We start from the raw sequence: 17958 nt of genomic DNA on the forward strand, positions 1-17958 counted from the left end.
TAGATTAATGAGAAGGTAAAAGATAATTAACCAATGGGAATGTGTTCTGATCATCAAGATTACAGAAGCATTGCACGATACAAACACAGGAAATGCAGGGAAAGGTCTTGTTGAAAATATATAAATTCCATTATTTTGCAAATCAGCCAGCAAGTTGAAGAAATTAAGATGCACATCTTGAGGTGCGAATCTCTGGAATGAGTTATTGATTTATAGTGCTTGGTTGCTTGCTTTGTGCAAACAGCATCTGGCTCTTCAGATTAATTTCAAGAACTTGTTGGATTTTGGCAGCACAAGTACCTTTATTAAAAAGTGATAAATGTTAGCACAATACTAATCATCATCATAGTCCAAAAAAGGAACTATATTAATGTTGAACATCTGGCATTTAATTGATTGCTGTTGAATGTTACTGAAATAGTTATCTTACTTTGTCTTTCTGCCTCTCTTTTTCTCCCTTAATTCAAATTTTCTTTCCTTCTTTTTCTTTGTCAACCTATGTAGTTTGACTTGTAATAAGTCGCAAATAACTTTTGTACCACGTAAGTGTCAGGCAATGATCATTTACAACAGAAGGAATGAAATCTAGCTGTTATCCCTTGAATCACCATTACCATCACTGAATCTTCCACATAAATAACATTCTGGCCTAGAGTCTGAAATTGACCAGCCAAATAAATACTGTAGTTACAAGGGCAGATCAGAGATTAGATTACTTACAGTGTGGAAACAGGCCCTTCGGCCCAACAAGTCCACACCGACCCGCCAAAGCGCAACCCACCCATACCCCTACATTTACCCCTTACCTAACACTATGGGCAATTTAGCATGGCCAATTCACCTGACCCGCACATCTTTGGACTATGGGAGGAAACCGGAGCACCCGGAGGAAACCCACGCAGACACAGGGAGAATGTGCAAACTCCACACAGTCAGTCGCCTGAGTTGGGAATTGAACCCGGGTCTCAGGTGCTGTGAGGCAGCAGTGCTAACCACTGTGCCACCGTGCCACCCACATGGGAAGTCTGCAGTAAGTAATTCATTCTCTGGCTCTCCACTATCAGTCCATTATCTACAAGACACCTATCAGAATTATGATGGAATGCCGTATACTTGCCTGGACAAAGGTAGCTCCAAAGCCACTCAAGAAGCTCAACACCATCCAGTACCATGATTGGCAACCTCATCACCAACTTAAACATTCATTCCTGACATACAGGGAAGAGGGAGCACTGCATACCACACATAAGATGTACTGCAGCAATTCCCCATGTCTTCTTCGCCTTCAATTAAAATCTGCAACCAACTTGAAGGACAGTTGGCAAATGAAAGGGAACATTAACAGCCAAGAATTCTTCTCAAGGCACAGGTCATCCTGACTTGGAAGTAAAGTGCTGTCTGTCACTGTGCTGGATTGAAATCCCAGAACTCCTTTCCTAACAGCACCATGGACAAGCTTGCACCAAATGGACTGCAGCAGTTCGAAGCAATCATGTGCCACACTGTCTTAAGGGCAATTAAAAATGGGCAACAAATGCTGATCTCCTTCTCCTTCAATTCTTTCTTAATCATTACATTTATTATTTAGAACATAAAACAGTACAGCACAGGAATGAGCCCTCTGGCCCACAGTGTTGTCCTGAACATGACGACAAATTAAACTAATCTCTTTTGCCTGCGTTGGTCCATTTCCTTCATTCCTTGCATATTCAAAAAGTTCCTTAAATGCCCCTATCATACCTGTCCCCACCACCATCCCTGGCAGCCTTTTCCATACACCCCTCGCATCTCGTTTGAACTTTCCCACTTCACATTAAATGCTTGCCTCCTAGTTTTCAACATTTCATTATTGGGAAAAAGCTTCTGTCGTCAACTCTATCTATGCATCTCATAATTTTATAGACTTATACCAAGTCTCCCCTCAACTTTCCTTGCTCCAGAGAAAACAACCTGAGTTTTTCTAGCCTCTCCTTGTAGTTCATACTTTCTAATCCAGACAACATCCTGGTAAACCTCTTCTGCACCCTCTCCAAATCCTCCACATCCTTCCTGTAATGTGGTGACCAGAATTGAATGCAATACACTAAGTTTGACCTAACCAAAATCTTATAAAGCTGTAACATGACATCCTGACTATTGTACTCAATTCCCTGACCAATAAAGTTAAGCACGCCATATGCTTTCTTTACCAACCTATCTACTTGAGTGGCCACTTTCAAGGAGCTATGGACTTGAACTCCAAGATTCCTCTTGTACAACAATGCTGTTCAGCGTCCTGCCATTAACCGTATACTTTTCCTTAACATTTGATCTTCCAAACTGCAGCACCTCACACTTACCCAGATTAAACTCCATCTGCCATTTCTCCACCCATAACTGCAACTGATTTATACCCTGCTGTATCCTTTCATAACTTTCCACAGGACCCATAACTCCATCGATTTTTGTATTGTCTATAAGTTTACTAACCCACCCATGTACATTTTCATCTAAATCATTTAAGGTGATACTCTGATAGTCCCATTGTTTACTGAGACCAGAGGTGCCCTTTTGCCTTTGCCATTATCTGACTGAAAACCCAGTCACATCACAAAAACTGATGAGCTGAAGAATGCAGAAGATTCAAACTAATGGCATACCAAATAATATGTTGAATAGTCTCGCTCAATACAAGCATTTATTGTACATATTCATTTCAATAAAAAGGCAGCTAGAGCAGAGAATACCTCTTCTATGTAAATGTATTCAAAGATTATCTATCACTAACTAGTGTTGAAATGCAAAATATTTCCGCAAAGGTGCAAACTTACGTGTTTTTTGATTGTCCCGGCTTAAAACACATTTGTCCAACTAAAGCAGCATGTTGGTCACCTAAACACTGAAAAAGATAGCATGTAAATGTAAGTGCAATTACATTCTCTGAATGGTACTAAATTGCAAAAATAAAATGTTTGGAGTGGAGCATAAAATGGTTAACACAAATTAAGGTTTTCTCAGCTATGAAATTATGTTACAACTTGATTGTATACAAGGACAACCACCCATAATTTATAGGAATTGCCGTGTAATTTCTCTTCATCTAATTCTAAATAGAGTCATAGGGATGTACAGCATGCCGACCAGATATCCCAACCCAATCTAGTCCCACCTGCCAGCACCCGACCCATATCCTTCCAAAGCCTTCCTATTCATATACCCATCCAAATGCGTCTTAAATGTTGCAATTGTACCAGTCTCCACCACATCCTCTGGCAGCTCATTCCACACACGTACCACCCTCTGCATTAAAAAGTTGCCCCTTAGGTCTCTTTTATATCTTTCCCCTAATCTTGTCATTCAAGTACATATTCACTTGGAATATTTACCATATTTATCTGCATAAATAGAAATACATGACAAGGAATAGGAGGATAGAAAAGGAATTGGCTAACTAGCCCAATTAGTCTATCCTGCCATTGAATAACATCATGGCCAATCTGTGATTCGAGAGTGTGGTGCTGGAAAAACATAAGCAGGAGAATCGACATTTCAGGCATAAGCCCCTCATCGGTATCAACCTTTGAAACCATTCAATGGACTATTCTTCAATGAGCCAAAAAACAAGCTGTTTACAGTTTTGCACAATTCCTGATGAAGGACTTATGCCCGAAATCTTGATTCTTTTGCTCCTTGTATGCTGCCTTATCTGCTGTTCTTTTCCAGCACCACACTCTGGACTCTGATCTCTAGCATCTGCAGTTCTCACTTTCTCCTCCTCCATGGCCAATCTGTGATCCAGATTCATGTATACACCTTTGCTATATCTCCCATAATATCCTTAGTTAATCAACATCCTTCAGCGTCACGTGTAAAATTAACAATTTATCAAACAATAACTAGCATTTACAGAAGAGTTCTTTGCTTCTATCATTTCCTGTGTGAAAGATCTAACTTCAATATGTGCAATATTCTCCAGTCCTACGCTGACCAATTAACGAGGTAATATTACTTTTACTATCTAACCAAATAATTTCAATATTTCAATTAAAATCCTGCCTCAGTCTTCTAAATTTCAGGAAAAAAAACCTAGTTAGTCTAACTGCTCCATGTGGTTCAGGTACTGTTCTGATTAATCTGCAGTGCGCTTCCTCCAAGGCCGATACAGATCCTTCCAAAGATGTAATGCACATAAGTGAACACAATACTCTATTGTGATTTAACTAGGACTTTGTTCAGCTACTATAATACCTGCCGTTGTAAATATTAGCCAAGTCTATAATTGAGGATAGAATGACTGAGCACCTTGAAACCTTGCAATATCCAGCTGATCTGAGTGACAATGTGGAGTTGTGAAAAGACTGGGGGTCATAGCAGCCAAACCTGAAATTGTTTGTGAACATAACTAAAATCCTAGACAGGGGAACATTGATGGACATTATTTATATGGCATTCAATAAAAGCCCTCATAAGATACATGGACTGAGTGTGAGGAGACCAAGAAGAACATCTGATAGATACACAAACTGGCAGGATACAATTAGAAGTGGCCTGCACGACTTCATTTTGCTTTTTTCATAATTTGGATGGTCAGATAATAAGCCATATATTCAATTTGACAATGATACATTCTGACCTTGGCAACTGAAATGATGATTGCACAAACGCTGTTGTTGATGCTAAAAAGTCCTCCTTCCTAATTTTGGCTTAAGCTAAAATTAGAAGAACTACCCCAGAGATTAGTCAAGCATCAGATTGACAAAGTCACATTCACTCACATACCTTATAACCTACGGCCTAGACATTGCCATCCTAGACACTGGATATGGCCTGTTTCACCAGCAGGATATACCCAGGGGCAGAATTTAAATGGTATATAGGTGGGAATCTTCAACATTGGCTGTGGATCTCGTGAAGTCTCATGACAACGGCGGCACGGTGGCACAGTGGTTAGCACTGCTGCCTCACAGCGCCAGAGGCCCGGGTTCAATTCCCACCTCAGGCGATTGTGTGGAGTTTGCACGTTCTCCCCGTGTCTGCGTGGGTTTCCTTCGGGTGCTCCGGTTTCTTCCCATAGTCCGAAGATGTGCAGGTCAGATGAATTGGCCATGCTAAATTGCCCGTAGTGTTAGGTAAGGGGTAAATGTAGGGGTATGGGTGGGTAAATAATCGTACTCCTTCACATTGAACATTACTTGGCACTGAGGGAAGCAAGGGCACAACAACGACCTGCTTAATGATACTCAGCTTGGTTTCTCCATGGCCGTACAATTCCTGACCCCATCATACCCTTGTATGTGGATAGAAGAGCTGAACTCAATGCAAGGTGAGACTGACTGTCCTTGACATCAAGGCAGCATTTGAATAAACGTGACATAAAAGAACATCAGCAAAATTTAAGTAAATGAGAATTAGGGTTGAAGTCCGAGAAGAATTGGAAGATGATTCTTGTTCGAAGCCAATTATCTCATTCCTAGGGCATCTCTGCAGGATTTCCTCAGGGTGGTGTACAAGGCCCAATTATCTTCAGCTGCTTCATCAATGAAGTTGGGATGTACACTCAAGATTATGCAATGTTCTGTACAATTTGTAACCTCATATGTTAACAAGACCTTGACAACATGTGGACTTAGGTTGATAACTGACAAATACTTGTACAACATGTGCCAGTCAATGACCATGTCCAACAAGAAAAAATCTATTTCCCCATGACATTCAACGATATTATCATCATTTGATTTCCCACCATCAATATCCAAGGGATTATCATTGAGAAGCAAAAGAACAGATCATCCATATAAACACTGGGGCTATAAGAACAGATCAAAGGCTTTGAATTCTGTGGCAAATAGTTTATTCCTTAAGATCTGTTCACTATCTGTAAGGTAATATTTAGATCTGGGATGACGAAGTAGGAAAGGTAAGCCACAATCCTCAATTTTAGAGATTGCCAAAAACATCTCAAAAAATGCCAAGAAATTTCAAATTGCCAGTTTAAGAAATCTGAAAAGAAGAACATAGAACATAGAACAATACAGCACAGAACAGGCCCTTCGGCCCACGATGTTGTGTCAAACATTTGTCCTAGCTTAAGCACCTATCCATGTACTTATCCAATTGCCACTTAAACGTCACTAATGATTCTGACTCTGCCACTCCCACAGGCAGCACATTCCATGCCCCCACCACTCTCTGGGTAAAGAACCTACCCCTGACATCCTCCCTATACTTTCCACCCTTCACCTTAAAGAGCCATAGAACAGCAGATAGAGTTACTTATGGAAAGAAGTGGAGATGCGACATCTCCTCAATCCTTGCAGGAAATGTATTCTAGAAAGAAGCACGTTTCAGAAAGTTTTTTTGGGATTATAGCTAAACTAATTTCAAAGCATTTAGTGACCCCTGAAAAGTTGTAACATCTTATCGGGTCTTATGCTGTCAGCTAGCAATAACCCTTCACAGCAAATGTTGTAAGAGAGAAACAAACAGGAACCATTTCTGAGGTCACTCGATGACATTCTAGAAGAAATCTGCCTAAAAGGAGTCATACTATATCCTGAATGTCCAATGTAATATTGCATCCTGTCATTGTTCAAATTGGAGCATAACACGTTGGAAAACCTTAAAACATTTGAAAATGTTAACATCTATTATACAACAGGAGAAATGATGAAAAACAAGCAGAAAAAAACCTGTATTTGCTTACAAAAATAATTAGGGGCTGTTTTTTTTTGACCAAAAAGTCAATATTTTGTCAATGATTGCTCACTTCCCCCAACTCACGTCTCTTTGAAGTGGGTGTCAATACATTCACTATAATTTACTTTTCACTGCTCTGTAAACCTCTGAGGTGCATGCATTACAAAGACATGCATGAACAGAAGACTTTCATCAGCATTCCAAACAACAGTATGAAGCTTCCCACCAGCTGGATAGCCATGCAGCTTAGTAGGAATATTGGTGTCAATTGAGTCCTGTGTCTTGTTGCGATTGGTGTTGTACTAATCTATCATGCTGAGTGCAATAGTCACACTGTTTAACGTCCTTATTTCCTTCTTGGAAGACTGCTGTCATTCTCCCAGTTCTTCAGCATCCTATCATTTCCCGTTTGCTTGCTCCAGTTGTGCAGGACACAGAAAGCAAGGAATATGCAGTATATTCAGTATGCAGTGTACCACAAAGGCCACCCGGACCGATCCAAGCATCAGAATCTCATCTTCAGGAGGCCAACTGTCTGCTCCACCATGGTGCTGATGAAAGAATAGGTTGCATTGCATCTACACTCAGCCTCAGGCAAATGGTTGTGTTACAATGTTTTCAACAATGAATGCAGAGGGTAGCTAGGCCTCCCAGTAACCATACTGTAAAATATTTAACCTTTGAAATGAAACAGGAATATGAAAGTGCTTCAAGTATATGGCCATTGTCACAACTTCGAGATGTGGTACCGATGATCACAGACGATGTGCACATTGATGGAATGGCATTGTTTTCTGTTGAAGTAGGTTGTTTTGATAAGGAGTTCTCAATGCAATACAACAGTCTATAGCACCCTGCAACTGGGGAGTGCTAGTTATGTCAGCAAAGTCTCCTGTCCAGGCAGCACTGACATCACCACAGGGGAAATGATCTGCGATAAATTGCATAAGTATTATACTTGATACGTTTATGAGTTGGGAATTAAGCAATACCAGAGGTATCCAATGGATCTTTCTTTGGAAGCATAAAAATTTACTGCAGTTATCATCTTGACAGACACAACGATCAGATGGCCACCCATCCCATCGGTTTGCAAGTTCTGTTGCAGCAGATGGCATAATTCAATGATGGTTTTCCAGGACATCCAACTCTGAGGTGACAATCCAACCCGCTCAACTGGAGGAAATGACTAGATAATAGACTCTTTTCTTTCTGTATCTCTGCTGCATCCTGAGGGAACATACAGTTGTAATATTTTCACACTGAGGCTGTTCAGCAGTCTCTGGAGATTGCTGCTAGTCCCAGGTTTGCTGGCACATTTGTTTCTCTTCTGTGCCTCTATGGCACAATGGCCACAGTAATGATAATTGCTTTAATGTTGGATTCATTGATTTCAGTTCCAATAAGCTTACATTTAGAATGTTAGGAACAAAGTTATTTATTATGTGAGCACACAAATGATGATTTCGCATAATCCTTGATATAGTGGGAAATGAAGGACTTTAACAAGGATGGCTGTGGGATGTCTCTAAATAGACTTCGACATAGTGGACCTTATTCCAATGCACATAACTCAAGCCATCCATGCAACTACACCAGATGTTAAGTGTGACATAATTGTTAAAATCTATCCACCTTCTCATCTGCCCATCAGCATAAAAGGCAACATTGCACACAACAGCATGTTGGCTCATACTTACAGGTCAAGGTGAGAGGATATTAGCTCCATGCCCTTGTGAGCCTAAGAGACCTTTGTGAAGTGTGGCCTGCAAGTGACAATTTTATGGTTGTCTGTGATATTCCTGTTTCATAAAGATGACTATGGTCATTTTGTAATGACCAACGATATGGTCAACATTTCTTGTGTCCAGGAATTGTACCCCACTTAGTTGGTCACTGCATGCATTTTGCAGGTAGGATTCTATGATTTCAGATGTCTTTAACCAGTGCTGTGTGAGTACTTGACTAATACATTTGCCTTGAAGGCCTCATATCATTTATAAATAAAACTGATGCTTTCAAACAGAATATCCATTTACTCTACCTATTTGAAGTGTGGTGGCAGCCATTTTTCATTTCCATTGTACATCAGCTGAGAATGGAAAGGGTCACAGAACATGCTTAGACCATAAGACATAGGAGTGGAAGTAAGGCCATTCGGCCCATCGAGTCCAATCCGTCATTCAATCATGGCTGATGGGCATTTCAACTCCACTTACCCGCACTCCCCCCATAGCCTTTAATTCCTCGAGACATCAAAAATCTATCAATCTCTGAGATTGATAGTCATCTCTGCTTAATAGAGAGTGAATCACAGCCTCAGCATGGTAATCTAAGGGACCTTTTCAAACCTCTATGTTCCTCTCTTCCTTGTACTTTCTGTCATCTCCATCAGCTATAAGCTTCCACATGTTTTCACCCTACTCTTTAATTAATGCATTCATTTCCTAACATTACCCTCTGAACGCTGTACGCACGGGTTAGTCATGCCAACAACTGTGCTGCACTGTCACCAACACCCCCCCACCCCCCATCGAAGCCAGGGTGCTGGTGACTATTGATGACACTCCTTCCCACAGTAACCTGTATCCCCCACTGCACCATTGTCTCCCATCCTTAATTGATTGCACTGGATCTGCAGGACTGACCATGATTCACTCTCTAAATTGTTAAGATATGGAACCTGTAACTGTCCCAAATGGCCAAATGATCATGGGCAGGGTGTTTGAAAAAAGGAAGAAATGCAGTTCTCTTGTAAAAAGCTGGGCTTTCATTATGTGGTAATAGAGTTTAGAAAAATAAGTCCTGTGGAAATGAGCAGCAATTTAGTTATAGTGAAAATAGACGGAAACTTGTGAGGAATCCATTGTTTCGAATGTTTTAACTGTGGGAGTAGCTAGAGAGGCAAAGCTTTAAATATAAATCTAATATAAAGGGAGGTTTTTCAATTTTTGTCCAAGAAGAAACTAAAAGATTGTTATTCTGCACAAATCATTCAGCTCAAAGCTTGATGTTCACACAGAGAAAGAGACTTTTCACAGAATGAAAGAATCCTTACAATCCACACCGACCCTCTAAAAAGCATCCTACCCATACCCGAACCCCTACCTTATCCCTGTAACCCTGCATTTCCCATGGCTAATCCACCCAGCATGCACATCTCTGGACACTATGGACAAGTTAGCACAGACTGTCCCCAAGGTTAGAATCAAACCCCGGTCCTTCGTACTGTGAGGCAGCAGGGCTAATCAATGAGATACCATGCCACCCATAAGTGGTAGTATAATATCAGTGTAATAACTGTTTTCAAACAATTCCCTGAATAAAGTTATATTAGTAAGGAGTATTAATGTGAAATGCATTTCATTGTATACAGCAAATTTAAATTGTACTGTGATAAAGGGGTCTATTGTGGTTGACATCGTACTAAATTGTCCATTAAAAACATAAATCTTTTATTTAAAATGATTGGGCATAAATAATAGTGCCTGCAATATCTGGGACAATAAATGAGTTCTGGAATAATTCCTGTGAGTAAAAACATATTGTTTATCTGTAATACATTTCTGTAACAAAGTAATGTAAGAAAACAAATACTCAGAAAATACAAAGGTAAAATAACTCCAGTAACAGACACATCATAGGGAGAACTGTCTACAGAATTTCAAAATAAAACAAAATATACTTACACCTGAAATTGGTACTTGAGCTAATGACCCACATCTCTATTAAAAACAGAAAAGAAATATATAAGAAATACATGTCAGTAGTAGGTCAAATTTTAAATAATTTATGTATTTAAAAAAGTCAGTAACAATATTTAAAAACTATATTGAGTCAGAGTTTTTACATCACAGAAAGAGACCCTTCAGCCCATCAGGTCACTGCTGGTTGTCAAACCTTCATCTATTCTAATCTCATTTTATGACATTTGGCCTGTCGCCTTGCATTCTGTGGCAGTTCTTAAGAGTCTTGAGGGTTCGCTTTCCTTAAATAATTTTTGAATGCCTTATACTATAGCAAACCTATCAACAAAGTTTCTTTTCAAGCCTTTTCTCTATGATAATCTTGAAATAATGTAGCTGATCTTACTCTTAGATGTTATTAATGTAGTTCCATTTGGTGAATTCATAGTCATATACTTTATTGCTTGTCATTAGTCACAATGTTAAGATCATTTGCATTTCTAACAATGAGTAAATTAAAAGTTTATGAACTAATGTTCAAATCTCACCTGCTCCAGAGGCATGTAATAACATCTCTGAACAGGCCGCTACAAGTCTTTGAGTAGTGTATTTAAAGTGCATTTTACTTCAAACTTTATTTGGTTTTGCTGAGTTGTCTTCAACTGTTTTGTACTATTTTTGTCAATACATTCCACCATAAACTTTGTTGTGTAAATCATACAAAATGATGAGAATCATTGTTCCTTTGCAGGATCAATATATGCTGTATAATTTAGATAGAGAAAATTTAGATGCAAATAGAAGATTGCATCAGCAATAATGCCCAACACATTTTGTCTACACCAGTTGTTCTCATGGAACTTGTGTTTTTAGATTCCTTTACAACTACAAAACAGCTTGAAACCTATCTTTGTTAGTTCATAAGACAAGTGAGTAGAGCTAAAATATTTGCTGTAAGGCAATTCAGAGACGACAGAGGTTTGTAGAAAATTCAAGCTATTTTAAATGGGTAGTAAATATGCTCTGTGCACATCAACAGACTAATCACCCAATTGGTGTTGAGTGACAATTCTTGATATGCAATAGAGTTAGGATCCACATTTTGACCCAGACATTGATGGACAGACTTTTCCATTCAATCAGTGCATGTAACAGAAGTCTCTCATCCCTACCACTCCTTTGAAAATTGTTTCTACATCCTTTTCAAACTTTGACATCCTTTCTAAAGTACGTTGCACTGATTTGGACATAATGGGGCAATTTTCACATGGGACAGTTCATTCGATTGAATGTGGGTGAGGTTTAGAGTTGGAAAGATTCCATGCGTCTGGAAGACAGCTCTAATTCACCAGCCTCAGGCTTTACAGGAAAGTAAAAGGGATGAGCAGCCAACCTGTTCCACAAGACATAGCATTATTCTGTTTGCTCTGTGTGTCTGGTTGCAATATGTGAGAATACCATTTATTGATGAAGTTTTCCCCACAATTTGGGTAAAGTTTACAATAATAATAAAATATAGTAAAGCATGTGAATAATGTTGCGAGGAGCTCATATTTATCATGATGAATTAGCAACTTATATTACTACTAATTAGACCTTGGTTTTTAGTAATTTGAATTGGCTCACCATTAATCCGTAAATTTCTGATGAACTTCTCACTTCTGGGAGAATACTCATTGGAATGTCAAAGAATCTAGAATAGCACACAAATTAATTACATGCGAGAAGAATCACCACTCCAATTAATTATATACATGGATGTTGCCAGGGTTGGAGGATCTGAGCTACAGGGAGAGGCTGGGGCTGTTTTTCGTGGAGCTTCGGAGGCTGAGGGGTGACCTTATAGAGGTTTACAAAATTATGAGGGGCATGGATAGGATAAATAGGCAAAGTATTTTCTCTGGGGTTGGGGAGTCCAGAACTAGAGGGCATAGGTTTAGGGTGAGAGTGGAAAGATATAAAAGAGACCTAAGGGGCAACTTTTTCAAGCAGAGGGTGGTACGTGTATGGAATGAGCTGCCAGAGGATGTGGTGGAGGCTGGTACAATTGAATATGAATTATGAGGTATATGAATAGGGAGGGTTTGGAGGGATATGGGCCAGGTGCTGGCAGGTGGGACTAGATTGGGTTGGGAAATCTGGTCGGCATGGATGGGTTGGACCGAAGAGTCTGTTTCCATGCTGTGCATCTCTATGACTCTATTTGATCTTTGATATTTAATGCTGCATCCAACAAAGGACAACACAGAAATTTCCAAATTCTAATATTTAAAGATAATCCAGATGCTCTGTGGCTATCTCTACTTCCTCTTTAAACATTTTGTTCAAAAATTCACTGTTGTAGCAATAATGAATGCATCTTTCACAACCTACAAAGGATATCAAATGAAAAATTATTCCTATGGATTCAACCATTATTGCTGAAAAAAAGTACACATTTTATTGAAAGGTTTTGTCTTACACTCATTAGGATAATTTGGGGAAAAAAAAATCAATGTAAAGGGAAAACAATGCTCAATCTGTCTGACAGGAGAGAGCTGATTGATTGGGAAGTGGACTTTAATTAGTAGAGGCATTATCATGGAGAATGCACCAGTTAGATAATGATCAACAGCTAATAGGTAAACATTAATTTTAAACAAAGCAGGTTGACTCTGATTCAAGAAGATATTGCCCTGCAACTGTACTAGAGAAAAGCTGTCACTTATTTCAGTTGAGAAAAAGTGCAGTGTGTTTGAATATTCATTCTGTGGCAAAGAACAGAGCCCTACACTAAAATATGTACCTTCCAGTTTTGCAAATGATTGAGATTCATATACAATATTATTATATTTTCTGGTAGGCAAAATAGCTGAGTATGTGAAAAATTATGCAAAAAAAACAAATTAGAATTTTCAGCTGTGAGCGCAGTGAACACCTCCTCATATGTATTGTAACACACTATCCTGGGGCCATAACAGATCCAATTTCCATGTATCAGCATGAGGAGACACAGCTAAGTAGCCTCTTCATGCCATTGACTTCTATTTATTGTTTATGTGAAAATGGAAACCTGTACATATGAAGTGTGGTTTATAAGTACTCATTTAACAATACTTAAAACCTTCATTTCAATTGTTAAATTCAACTCACTATAAATGGCATATAATTAAAATTCAACATTAAAGTTTGTTCAACTTAACTTTGATAATTTTGATCAATTTCTTTATATGAAGATTGGTCATATTTCATCATATATAACTTACTGACAAAGTTCAGGATCCCACTTCAAGGTATGGATGTTGAACAGCATAGTTCTGCTAGCATTGGTCACATCTGTACAATGAACACCACCCTCATGTGCACCTGTCAAACACTAGAGCCATAGACAGCACCATATATTATCAAAACAGATGAAATAACATTACAAGCCTAATGACACAATAAATAGACCAATATTTTTGTGACAGAACTTTCTACGGTGGATACTTTGGTAGGAATATTTGTTCATACCTTCTTGTTAAAAAAAAAGTTCCAACATGTACATATTTTGTGGGGGTTTTTTGCACTACTTCAGATCAGGCTTCAAGATTACAGTTTTGAGTAACTGCAGCAGGGATTGATATGGAGCATTCATTACTCAATTTACAACAGACATTAGCACTTTTGTCTGAACAGACCAACACTTCTATTGGTTTTATTCACGGTGCACTGCATTATAAATATTAAACATTTTTTCAGGACGAGACGGTATTGTGCAATGAAGGATTCTCAAAGCAGCCTGGTGTAACACTGGAGAGACAGGGTAAGAACTTTAGAAATGGCCTGAGCTCCAATGAGCAAGTTCTCAATCAACTTTGTTTTTCTGCCCATGATTCCCTTCATTTTGAATATCTGTCAAATTCCATCTGGAATGTATCAAGTAACCGAGCATCCACAGAGTTCTACAGGAGAGAATTCAAGATTCAAGATATTTTGAGTGAAGAAAGTTTCCTCATCTGAGCCCTAAATGATTGTGACACTTAGTCTTGACTCTGTAACTAGGGAAAACAGCTTCTCTGTATCTACCCTCATATAATTCCTAGAGAGTTAGATATGTCAATCTCCCCACCACATGGGACAATTCTCTCAGTCAGCAATCAATGTGATGGATTTTCATTGTGATCCCCAAGGCAATTAATAGCTGATTCTAACCTTTTAAACTGTTACTAATGTTAGATCTATGGTTCCCTCTTTTTCCGCTCCTCCTTTCTTGAATAGAGGGGTCCATTTTGCTACTTTTCAACCCACATGAACTGTTTTAAAATTTAGGCAATTCTGGAATATCAACTAATACATTAATACATGAGTGGCATGGTAGCAATGGGCGACATGGTGGTACAGTGGTTATTACTGCTGCCTCACAGCGCCAGAGACCTGGGTTCAATTCCTGCCTCAGGTGACTGACCGTGTGGAGTTTGCACATTCTCCCTGTGTCTGCGTGGGTTTCCGCCGGGTGCTCCGGTTTCCTCCCACAGTCCAAAGATGTGCAAGTCAGGTGAATTGGCCATGCTAAATTGCCCGTAGTGTTAGGTGAAGGGGTAAATGTAAGGGTATGGGTGGGTTGCGCTTCAGCAGAAAGGCCTTTTCCACACTGTAAGTAATCTAATCTAATCTGCTATCACTGCAGTCACATCTCTCAAAATCCTTGGGTAGAGGACTTTGGTACAGGGACCATCAACTTCTAATCTCAGTAGTTTTTGACTACTGTCTACGAAGACAATTTTTTTTTATTAGTATTTACACCTACTTTAAGCTCCTCATGTAATTTGATCTATGGATCCCCACAATTTAAGTTTTTTTGTGTCTTTGATTTCGAAGATCGACACAAACCAAGTGTTCAATATCTCTCAAGTTCACTTATCACAATATATTTTATCCAGTCACTGACTCTAAGGCATCCACATTTACCTTTGTCAACCTTTTCATTTTCTACACACTTATAAAAACTGTCACAATTCCATTTTTATATTTCCTGCTACTTTACTTCCAATCTACCTAGGAGGAAGGTATGCCTATTGCCAAACTGTACTTCGAAAGACATTTGACAAGGTATCGCCTAAACAATACTGCACAAAGTAGGAGTTCAGGATGGCAGGAGAGAAGATAGCATGTAGAGAAGATTAACTAACTGGCAGAAAACAGCATTCATATAAATAGGTTTGTTCCGACTGGCAGGATGTGACAAGTGGAATACTTCAGGGGTCTATGCCGAAGACTCAGCTTTTCACAATTTATATCAATAACTTGAATGAATGAAGTGAAGGCATCATAGCTATATTTTCAGGTAACACTGAGTGATTGGGGAAAACATTGGCAGATGGAGTATAATGTGTTGGTCATTTTGAAAGGAAGAATAAAAAGTAAAATGTTACTTAAATGGAAAATTCCAAGGTATACAGGTAGAAAAGGTAATTAAGAATGCTAATGGAATTCTATCCATTTATTATGAGGGGATTTGAATATAAAATTGTGCTATGCTTCAGTTATATAGAGCAATAATGAGACCATATATTGAATACTGTGTGCAGTATTGATCTCCTGGTTTAAGAACATAAATATGTTGGAAGCAGTTCAGAAGAGATTTACTGCCTTGATTGAAAGAACTGTGGATGCTGGAAATCAGAAACAAAAACAGAAATTACTGAAAAACTTGAGCAGATCTGGCAACATGTGTGGACAGAAAGCCCAGTAACCGTACGTCAACAATTTTTGTTTACTAGATTGATATTTGGAATTAATGGATTATTTTATGAGGGAAGTTGTACAGACTGAAGTTTAGAAGAGTAAGGGGTGGGTTGATTGAAGTCTAGAAATTTCTAATGGTCTTAACAAGGTGGATATGGGAAAAGGGGAAATCTTTTCTTTCAGATGGCCGTGTGACTTTGGGAATTTCTATTCAGAAGGCTGCATAGGCAGAATCATTGAGTGTTTTAAGGTGGAAATAATTAGATTTTTTTAAGACAATGGAATCAAAGATTGTTAGGGGTAGATGGGAATGTGGAATTCAAAACAAACAGATCACCCATCATTTTATTGAATAGTGGAGCAGGTATGAGGAGCTGTATGGATTACTTATGCTTCTAATTTTCACATTTGTAAAAGAAAAGCTTGAAAAGAAACTTTTTCATAACACTGCAAAAGATAAGATAAGTAAGTAATAATTAATAAATACATTTCTTAACAATTTTGCAAAGAAAGTATCATTTTCTGGCAAATTAATTCTTATAAGAATTCATATTCATCATGAGTGGAATCAGTTGCAGAAAGACATTTCTATTACTTCAGCTTATTACACATTTTAAGTCAAAGTTGGTACTGCAAAGCAACAAGAATCAAAATCTAAGGCCTGCATGCAAATGTTAGATAAAAGCTATCATCTGAACCACAATTTTATCCTTTTTCTACTTTATTGTTCATTTTTCTATTGTTACTTATGTCCTATGCAACAAACCACTATACGAGCATTTAAAGGTAGTTGATTAATTCATCAGAATGTCTTCCTGAAACATCTGGATTTTAAGTATCAGTAGCTTTACCCATATAAGCCAAGAATCAACCGTTCCAAACATAGCCCGACCATCTGCGACAGCCTTCCTAACTTTCTCCACATTATCTAGAAGCCAACGTAATTTCACAGCACTGAAATAGGTGCTAATTGGTAGGCCAGTTTTTTCCTATAAGAGAAATAAAAACCAGAAGCTAGCCAAAAACATTAGTCATTCAAAGTTTAAAATGTTCATCAAAGTTTTGTACATTGCTAAGTTTGTGAATAAAACTACAAATCACATCTGCAATTGTCTTACTTGGAGCAAAAACAAGAAATATTTTAAAGCTGATTAAACCACATTTTGGGGCTGCTTTAAATTGATTAGGATTGCTGAAAGAGAAAGGAAATTGGAGACCAAAAGACAGACAAAGAGCAGGGAGGCAGCGCAGGTGTCCCCTGTGGCCATCTCCCTCCAAAGCAAGTATACCTGTGATGGCTCACCAAGGAAAGGCAGCAGTAGCCAGGGTCAAGGCACTGTGGCTGGAAAATGAGTGGAAGGGCTTTAGTCAAAGGGGAGTAGATAGGATGTTCTGTGGTCAAAAACAAGACTGCCGAATGGTATGTTGCCTCCCGGGTGCACAGGTGAAGGATGTCTCAGATCAGCTACAGGACTTACTGAAGGGGGAGGGTGATCAGCCAGTTATTGTGGTGCATATAGGCAACAAACTGGTCAGGTGCTTCAAGTTTCATTCGGAGATTAATTTGCGAATAGTGATCACAATTCTGTAAGTTTTAGAATACCGATGGACAAAGACGAGAGTGGTCCTAAAGGAAGAGTACTAAATTGGGGGAAGGCCAGGTAAAGCAAAATTTGGCAGGAGCTGGGGAATGTGAATTGGAAGCAGCTGTTTGAGAGTAAATCCATTTTTGATATATGGGAGGTTTTTAAAGAGAGGTTGATTAGAGTGCAGGACAGACATGTCCCTTGAAAATGAGGGATAGAAATGGCAAGATTAAGGAATCATGGATGACAGGTGATATCTTTGCAGCATTCTTGATGACAGATGAGGTCCCAGAGGGCTAGAAAAT

General features: G+C 38.8%; 1 protein-coding gene across 1 annotated transcript in view; it reads right to left on the reverse strand.

The window, feature by feature from the left end:
* The window catches only part of gk (glycerol kinase), a 98407-nt gene that overhangs the window by 38139 nt on the left and 42310 nt on the right, over positions 1 to 17958 (reverse strand). Inside the window, exons 6-10 of the mRNA XM_060833522.1 lie at positions 16919 to 17056; positions 13607 to 13716; positions 11988 to 12054; positions 10365 to 10400; positions 2811 to 2878 (exon numbers count right to left, since the gene is read on the reverse strand). Coding sequence (XP_060689505.1) covers positions 2811 to 2878; positions 10365 to 10400; positions 11988 to 12054; positions 13607 to 13716; positions 16919 to 17056 — 419 coding nt within the window. The remainder of the gene's footprint in view (positions 1 to 2810; positions 2879 to 10364; positions 10401 to 11987; positions 12055 to 13606; positions 13717 to 16918; positions 17057 to 17958) is intronic.

The sequence above is a fragment of the Hemiscyllium ocellatum genome, chromosome 12 (assembly GCF_020745735.1).
Source record: "Hemiscyllium ocellatum isolate sHemOce1 chromosome 12, sHemOce1.pat.X.cur, whole genome shotgun sequence".
Lineage (NCBI taxonomy): Eukaryota > Metazoa > Chordata > Chondrichthyes > Orectolobiformes > Hemiscylliidae > Hemiscyllium > Hemiscyllium ocellatum.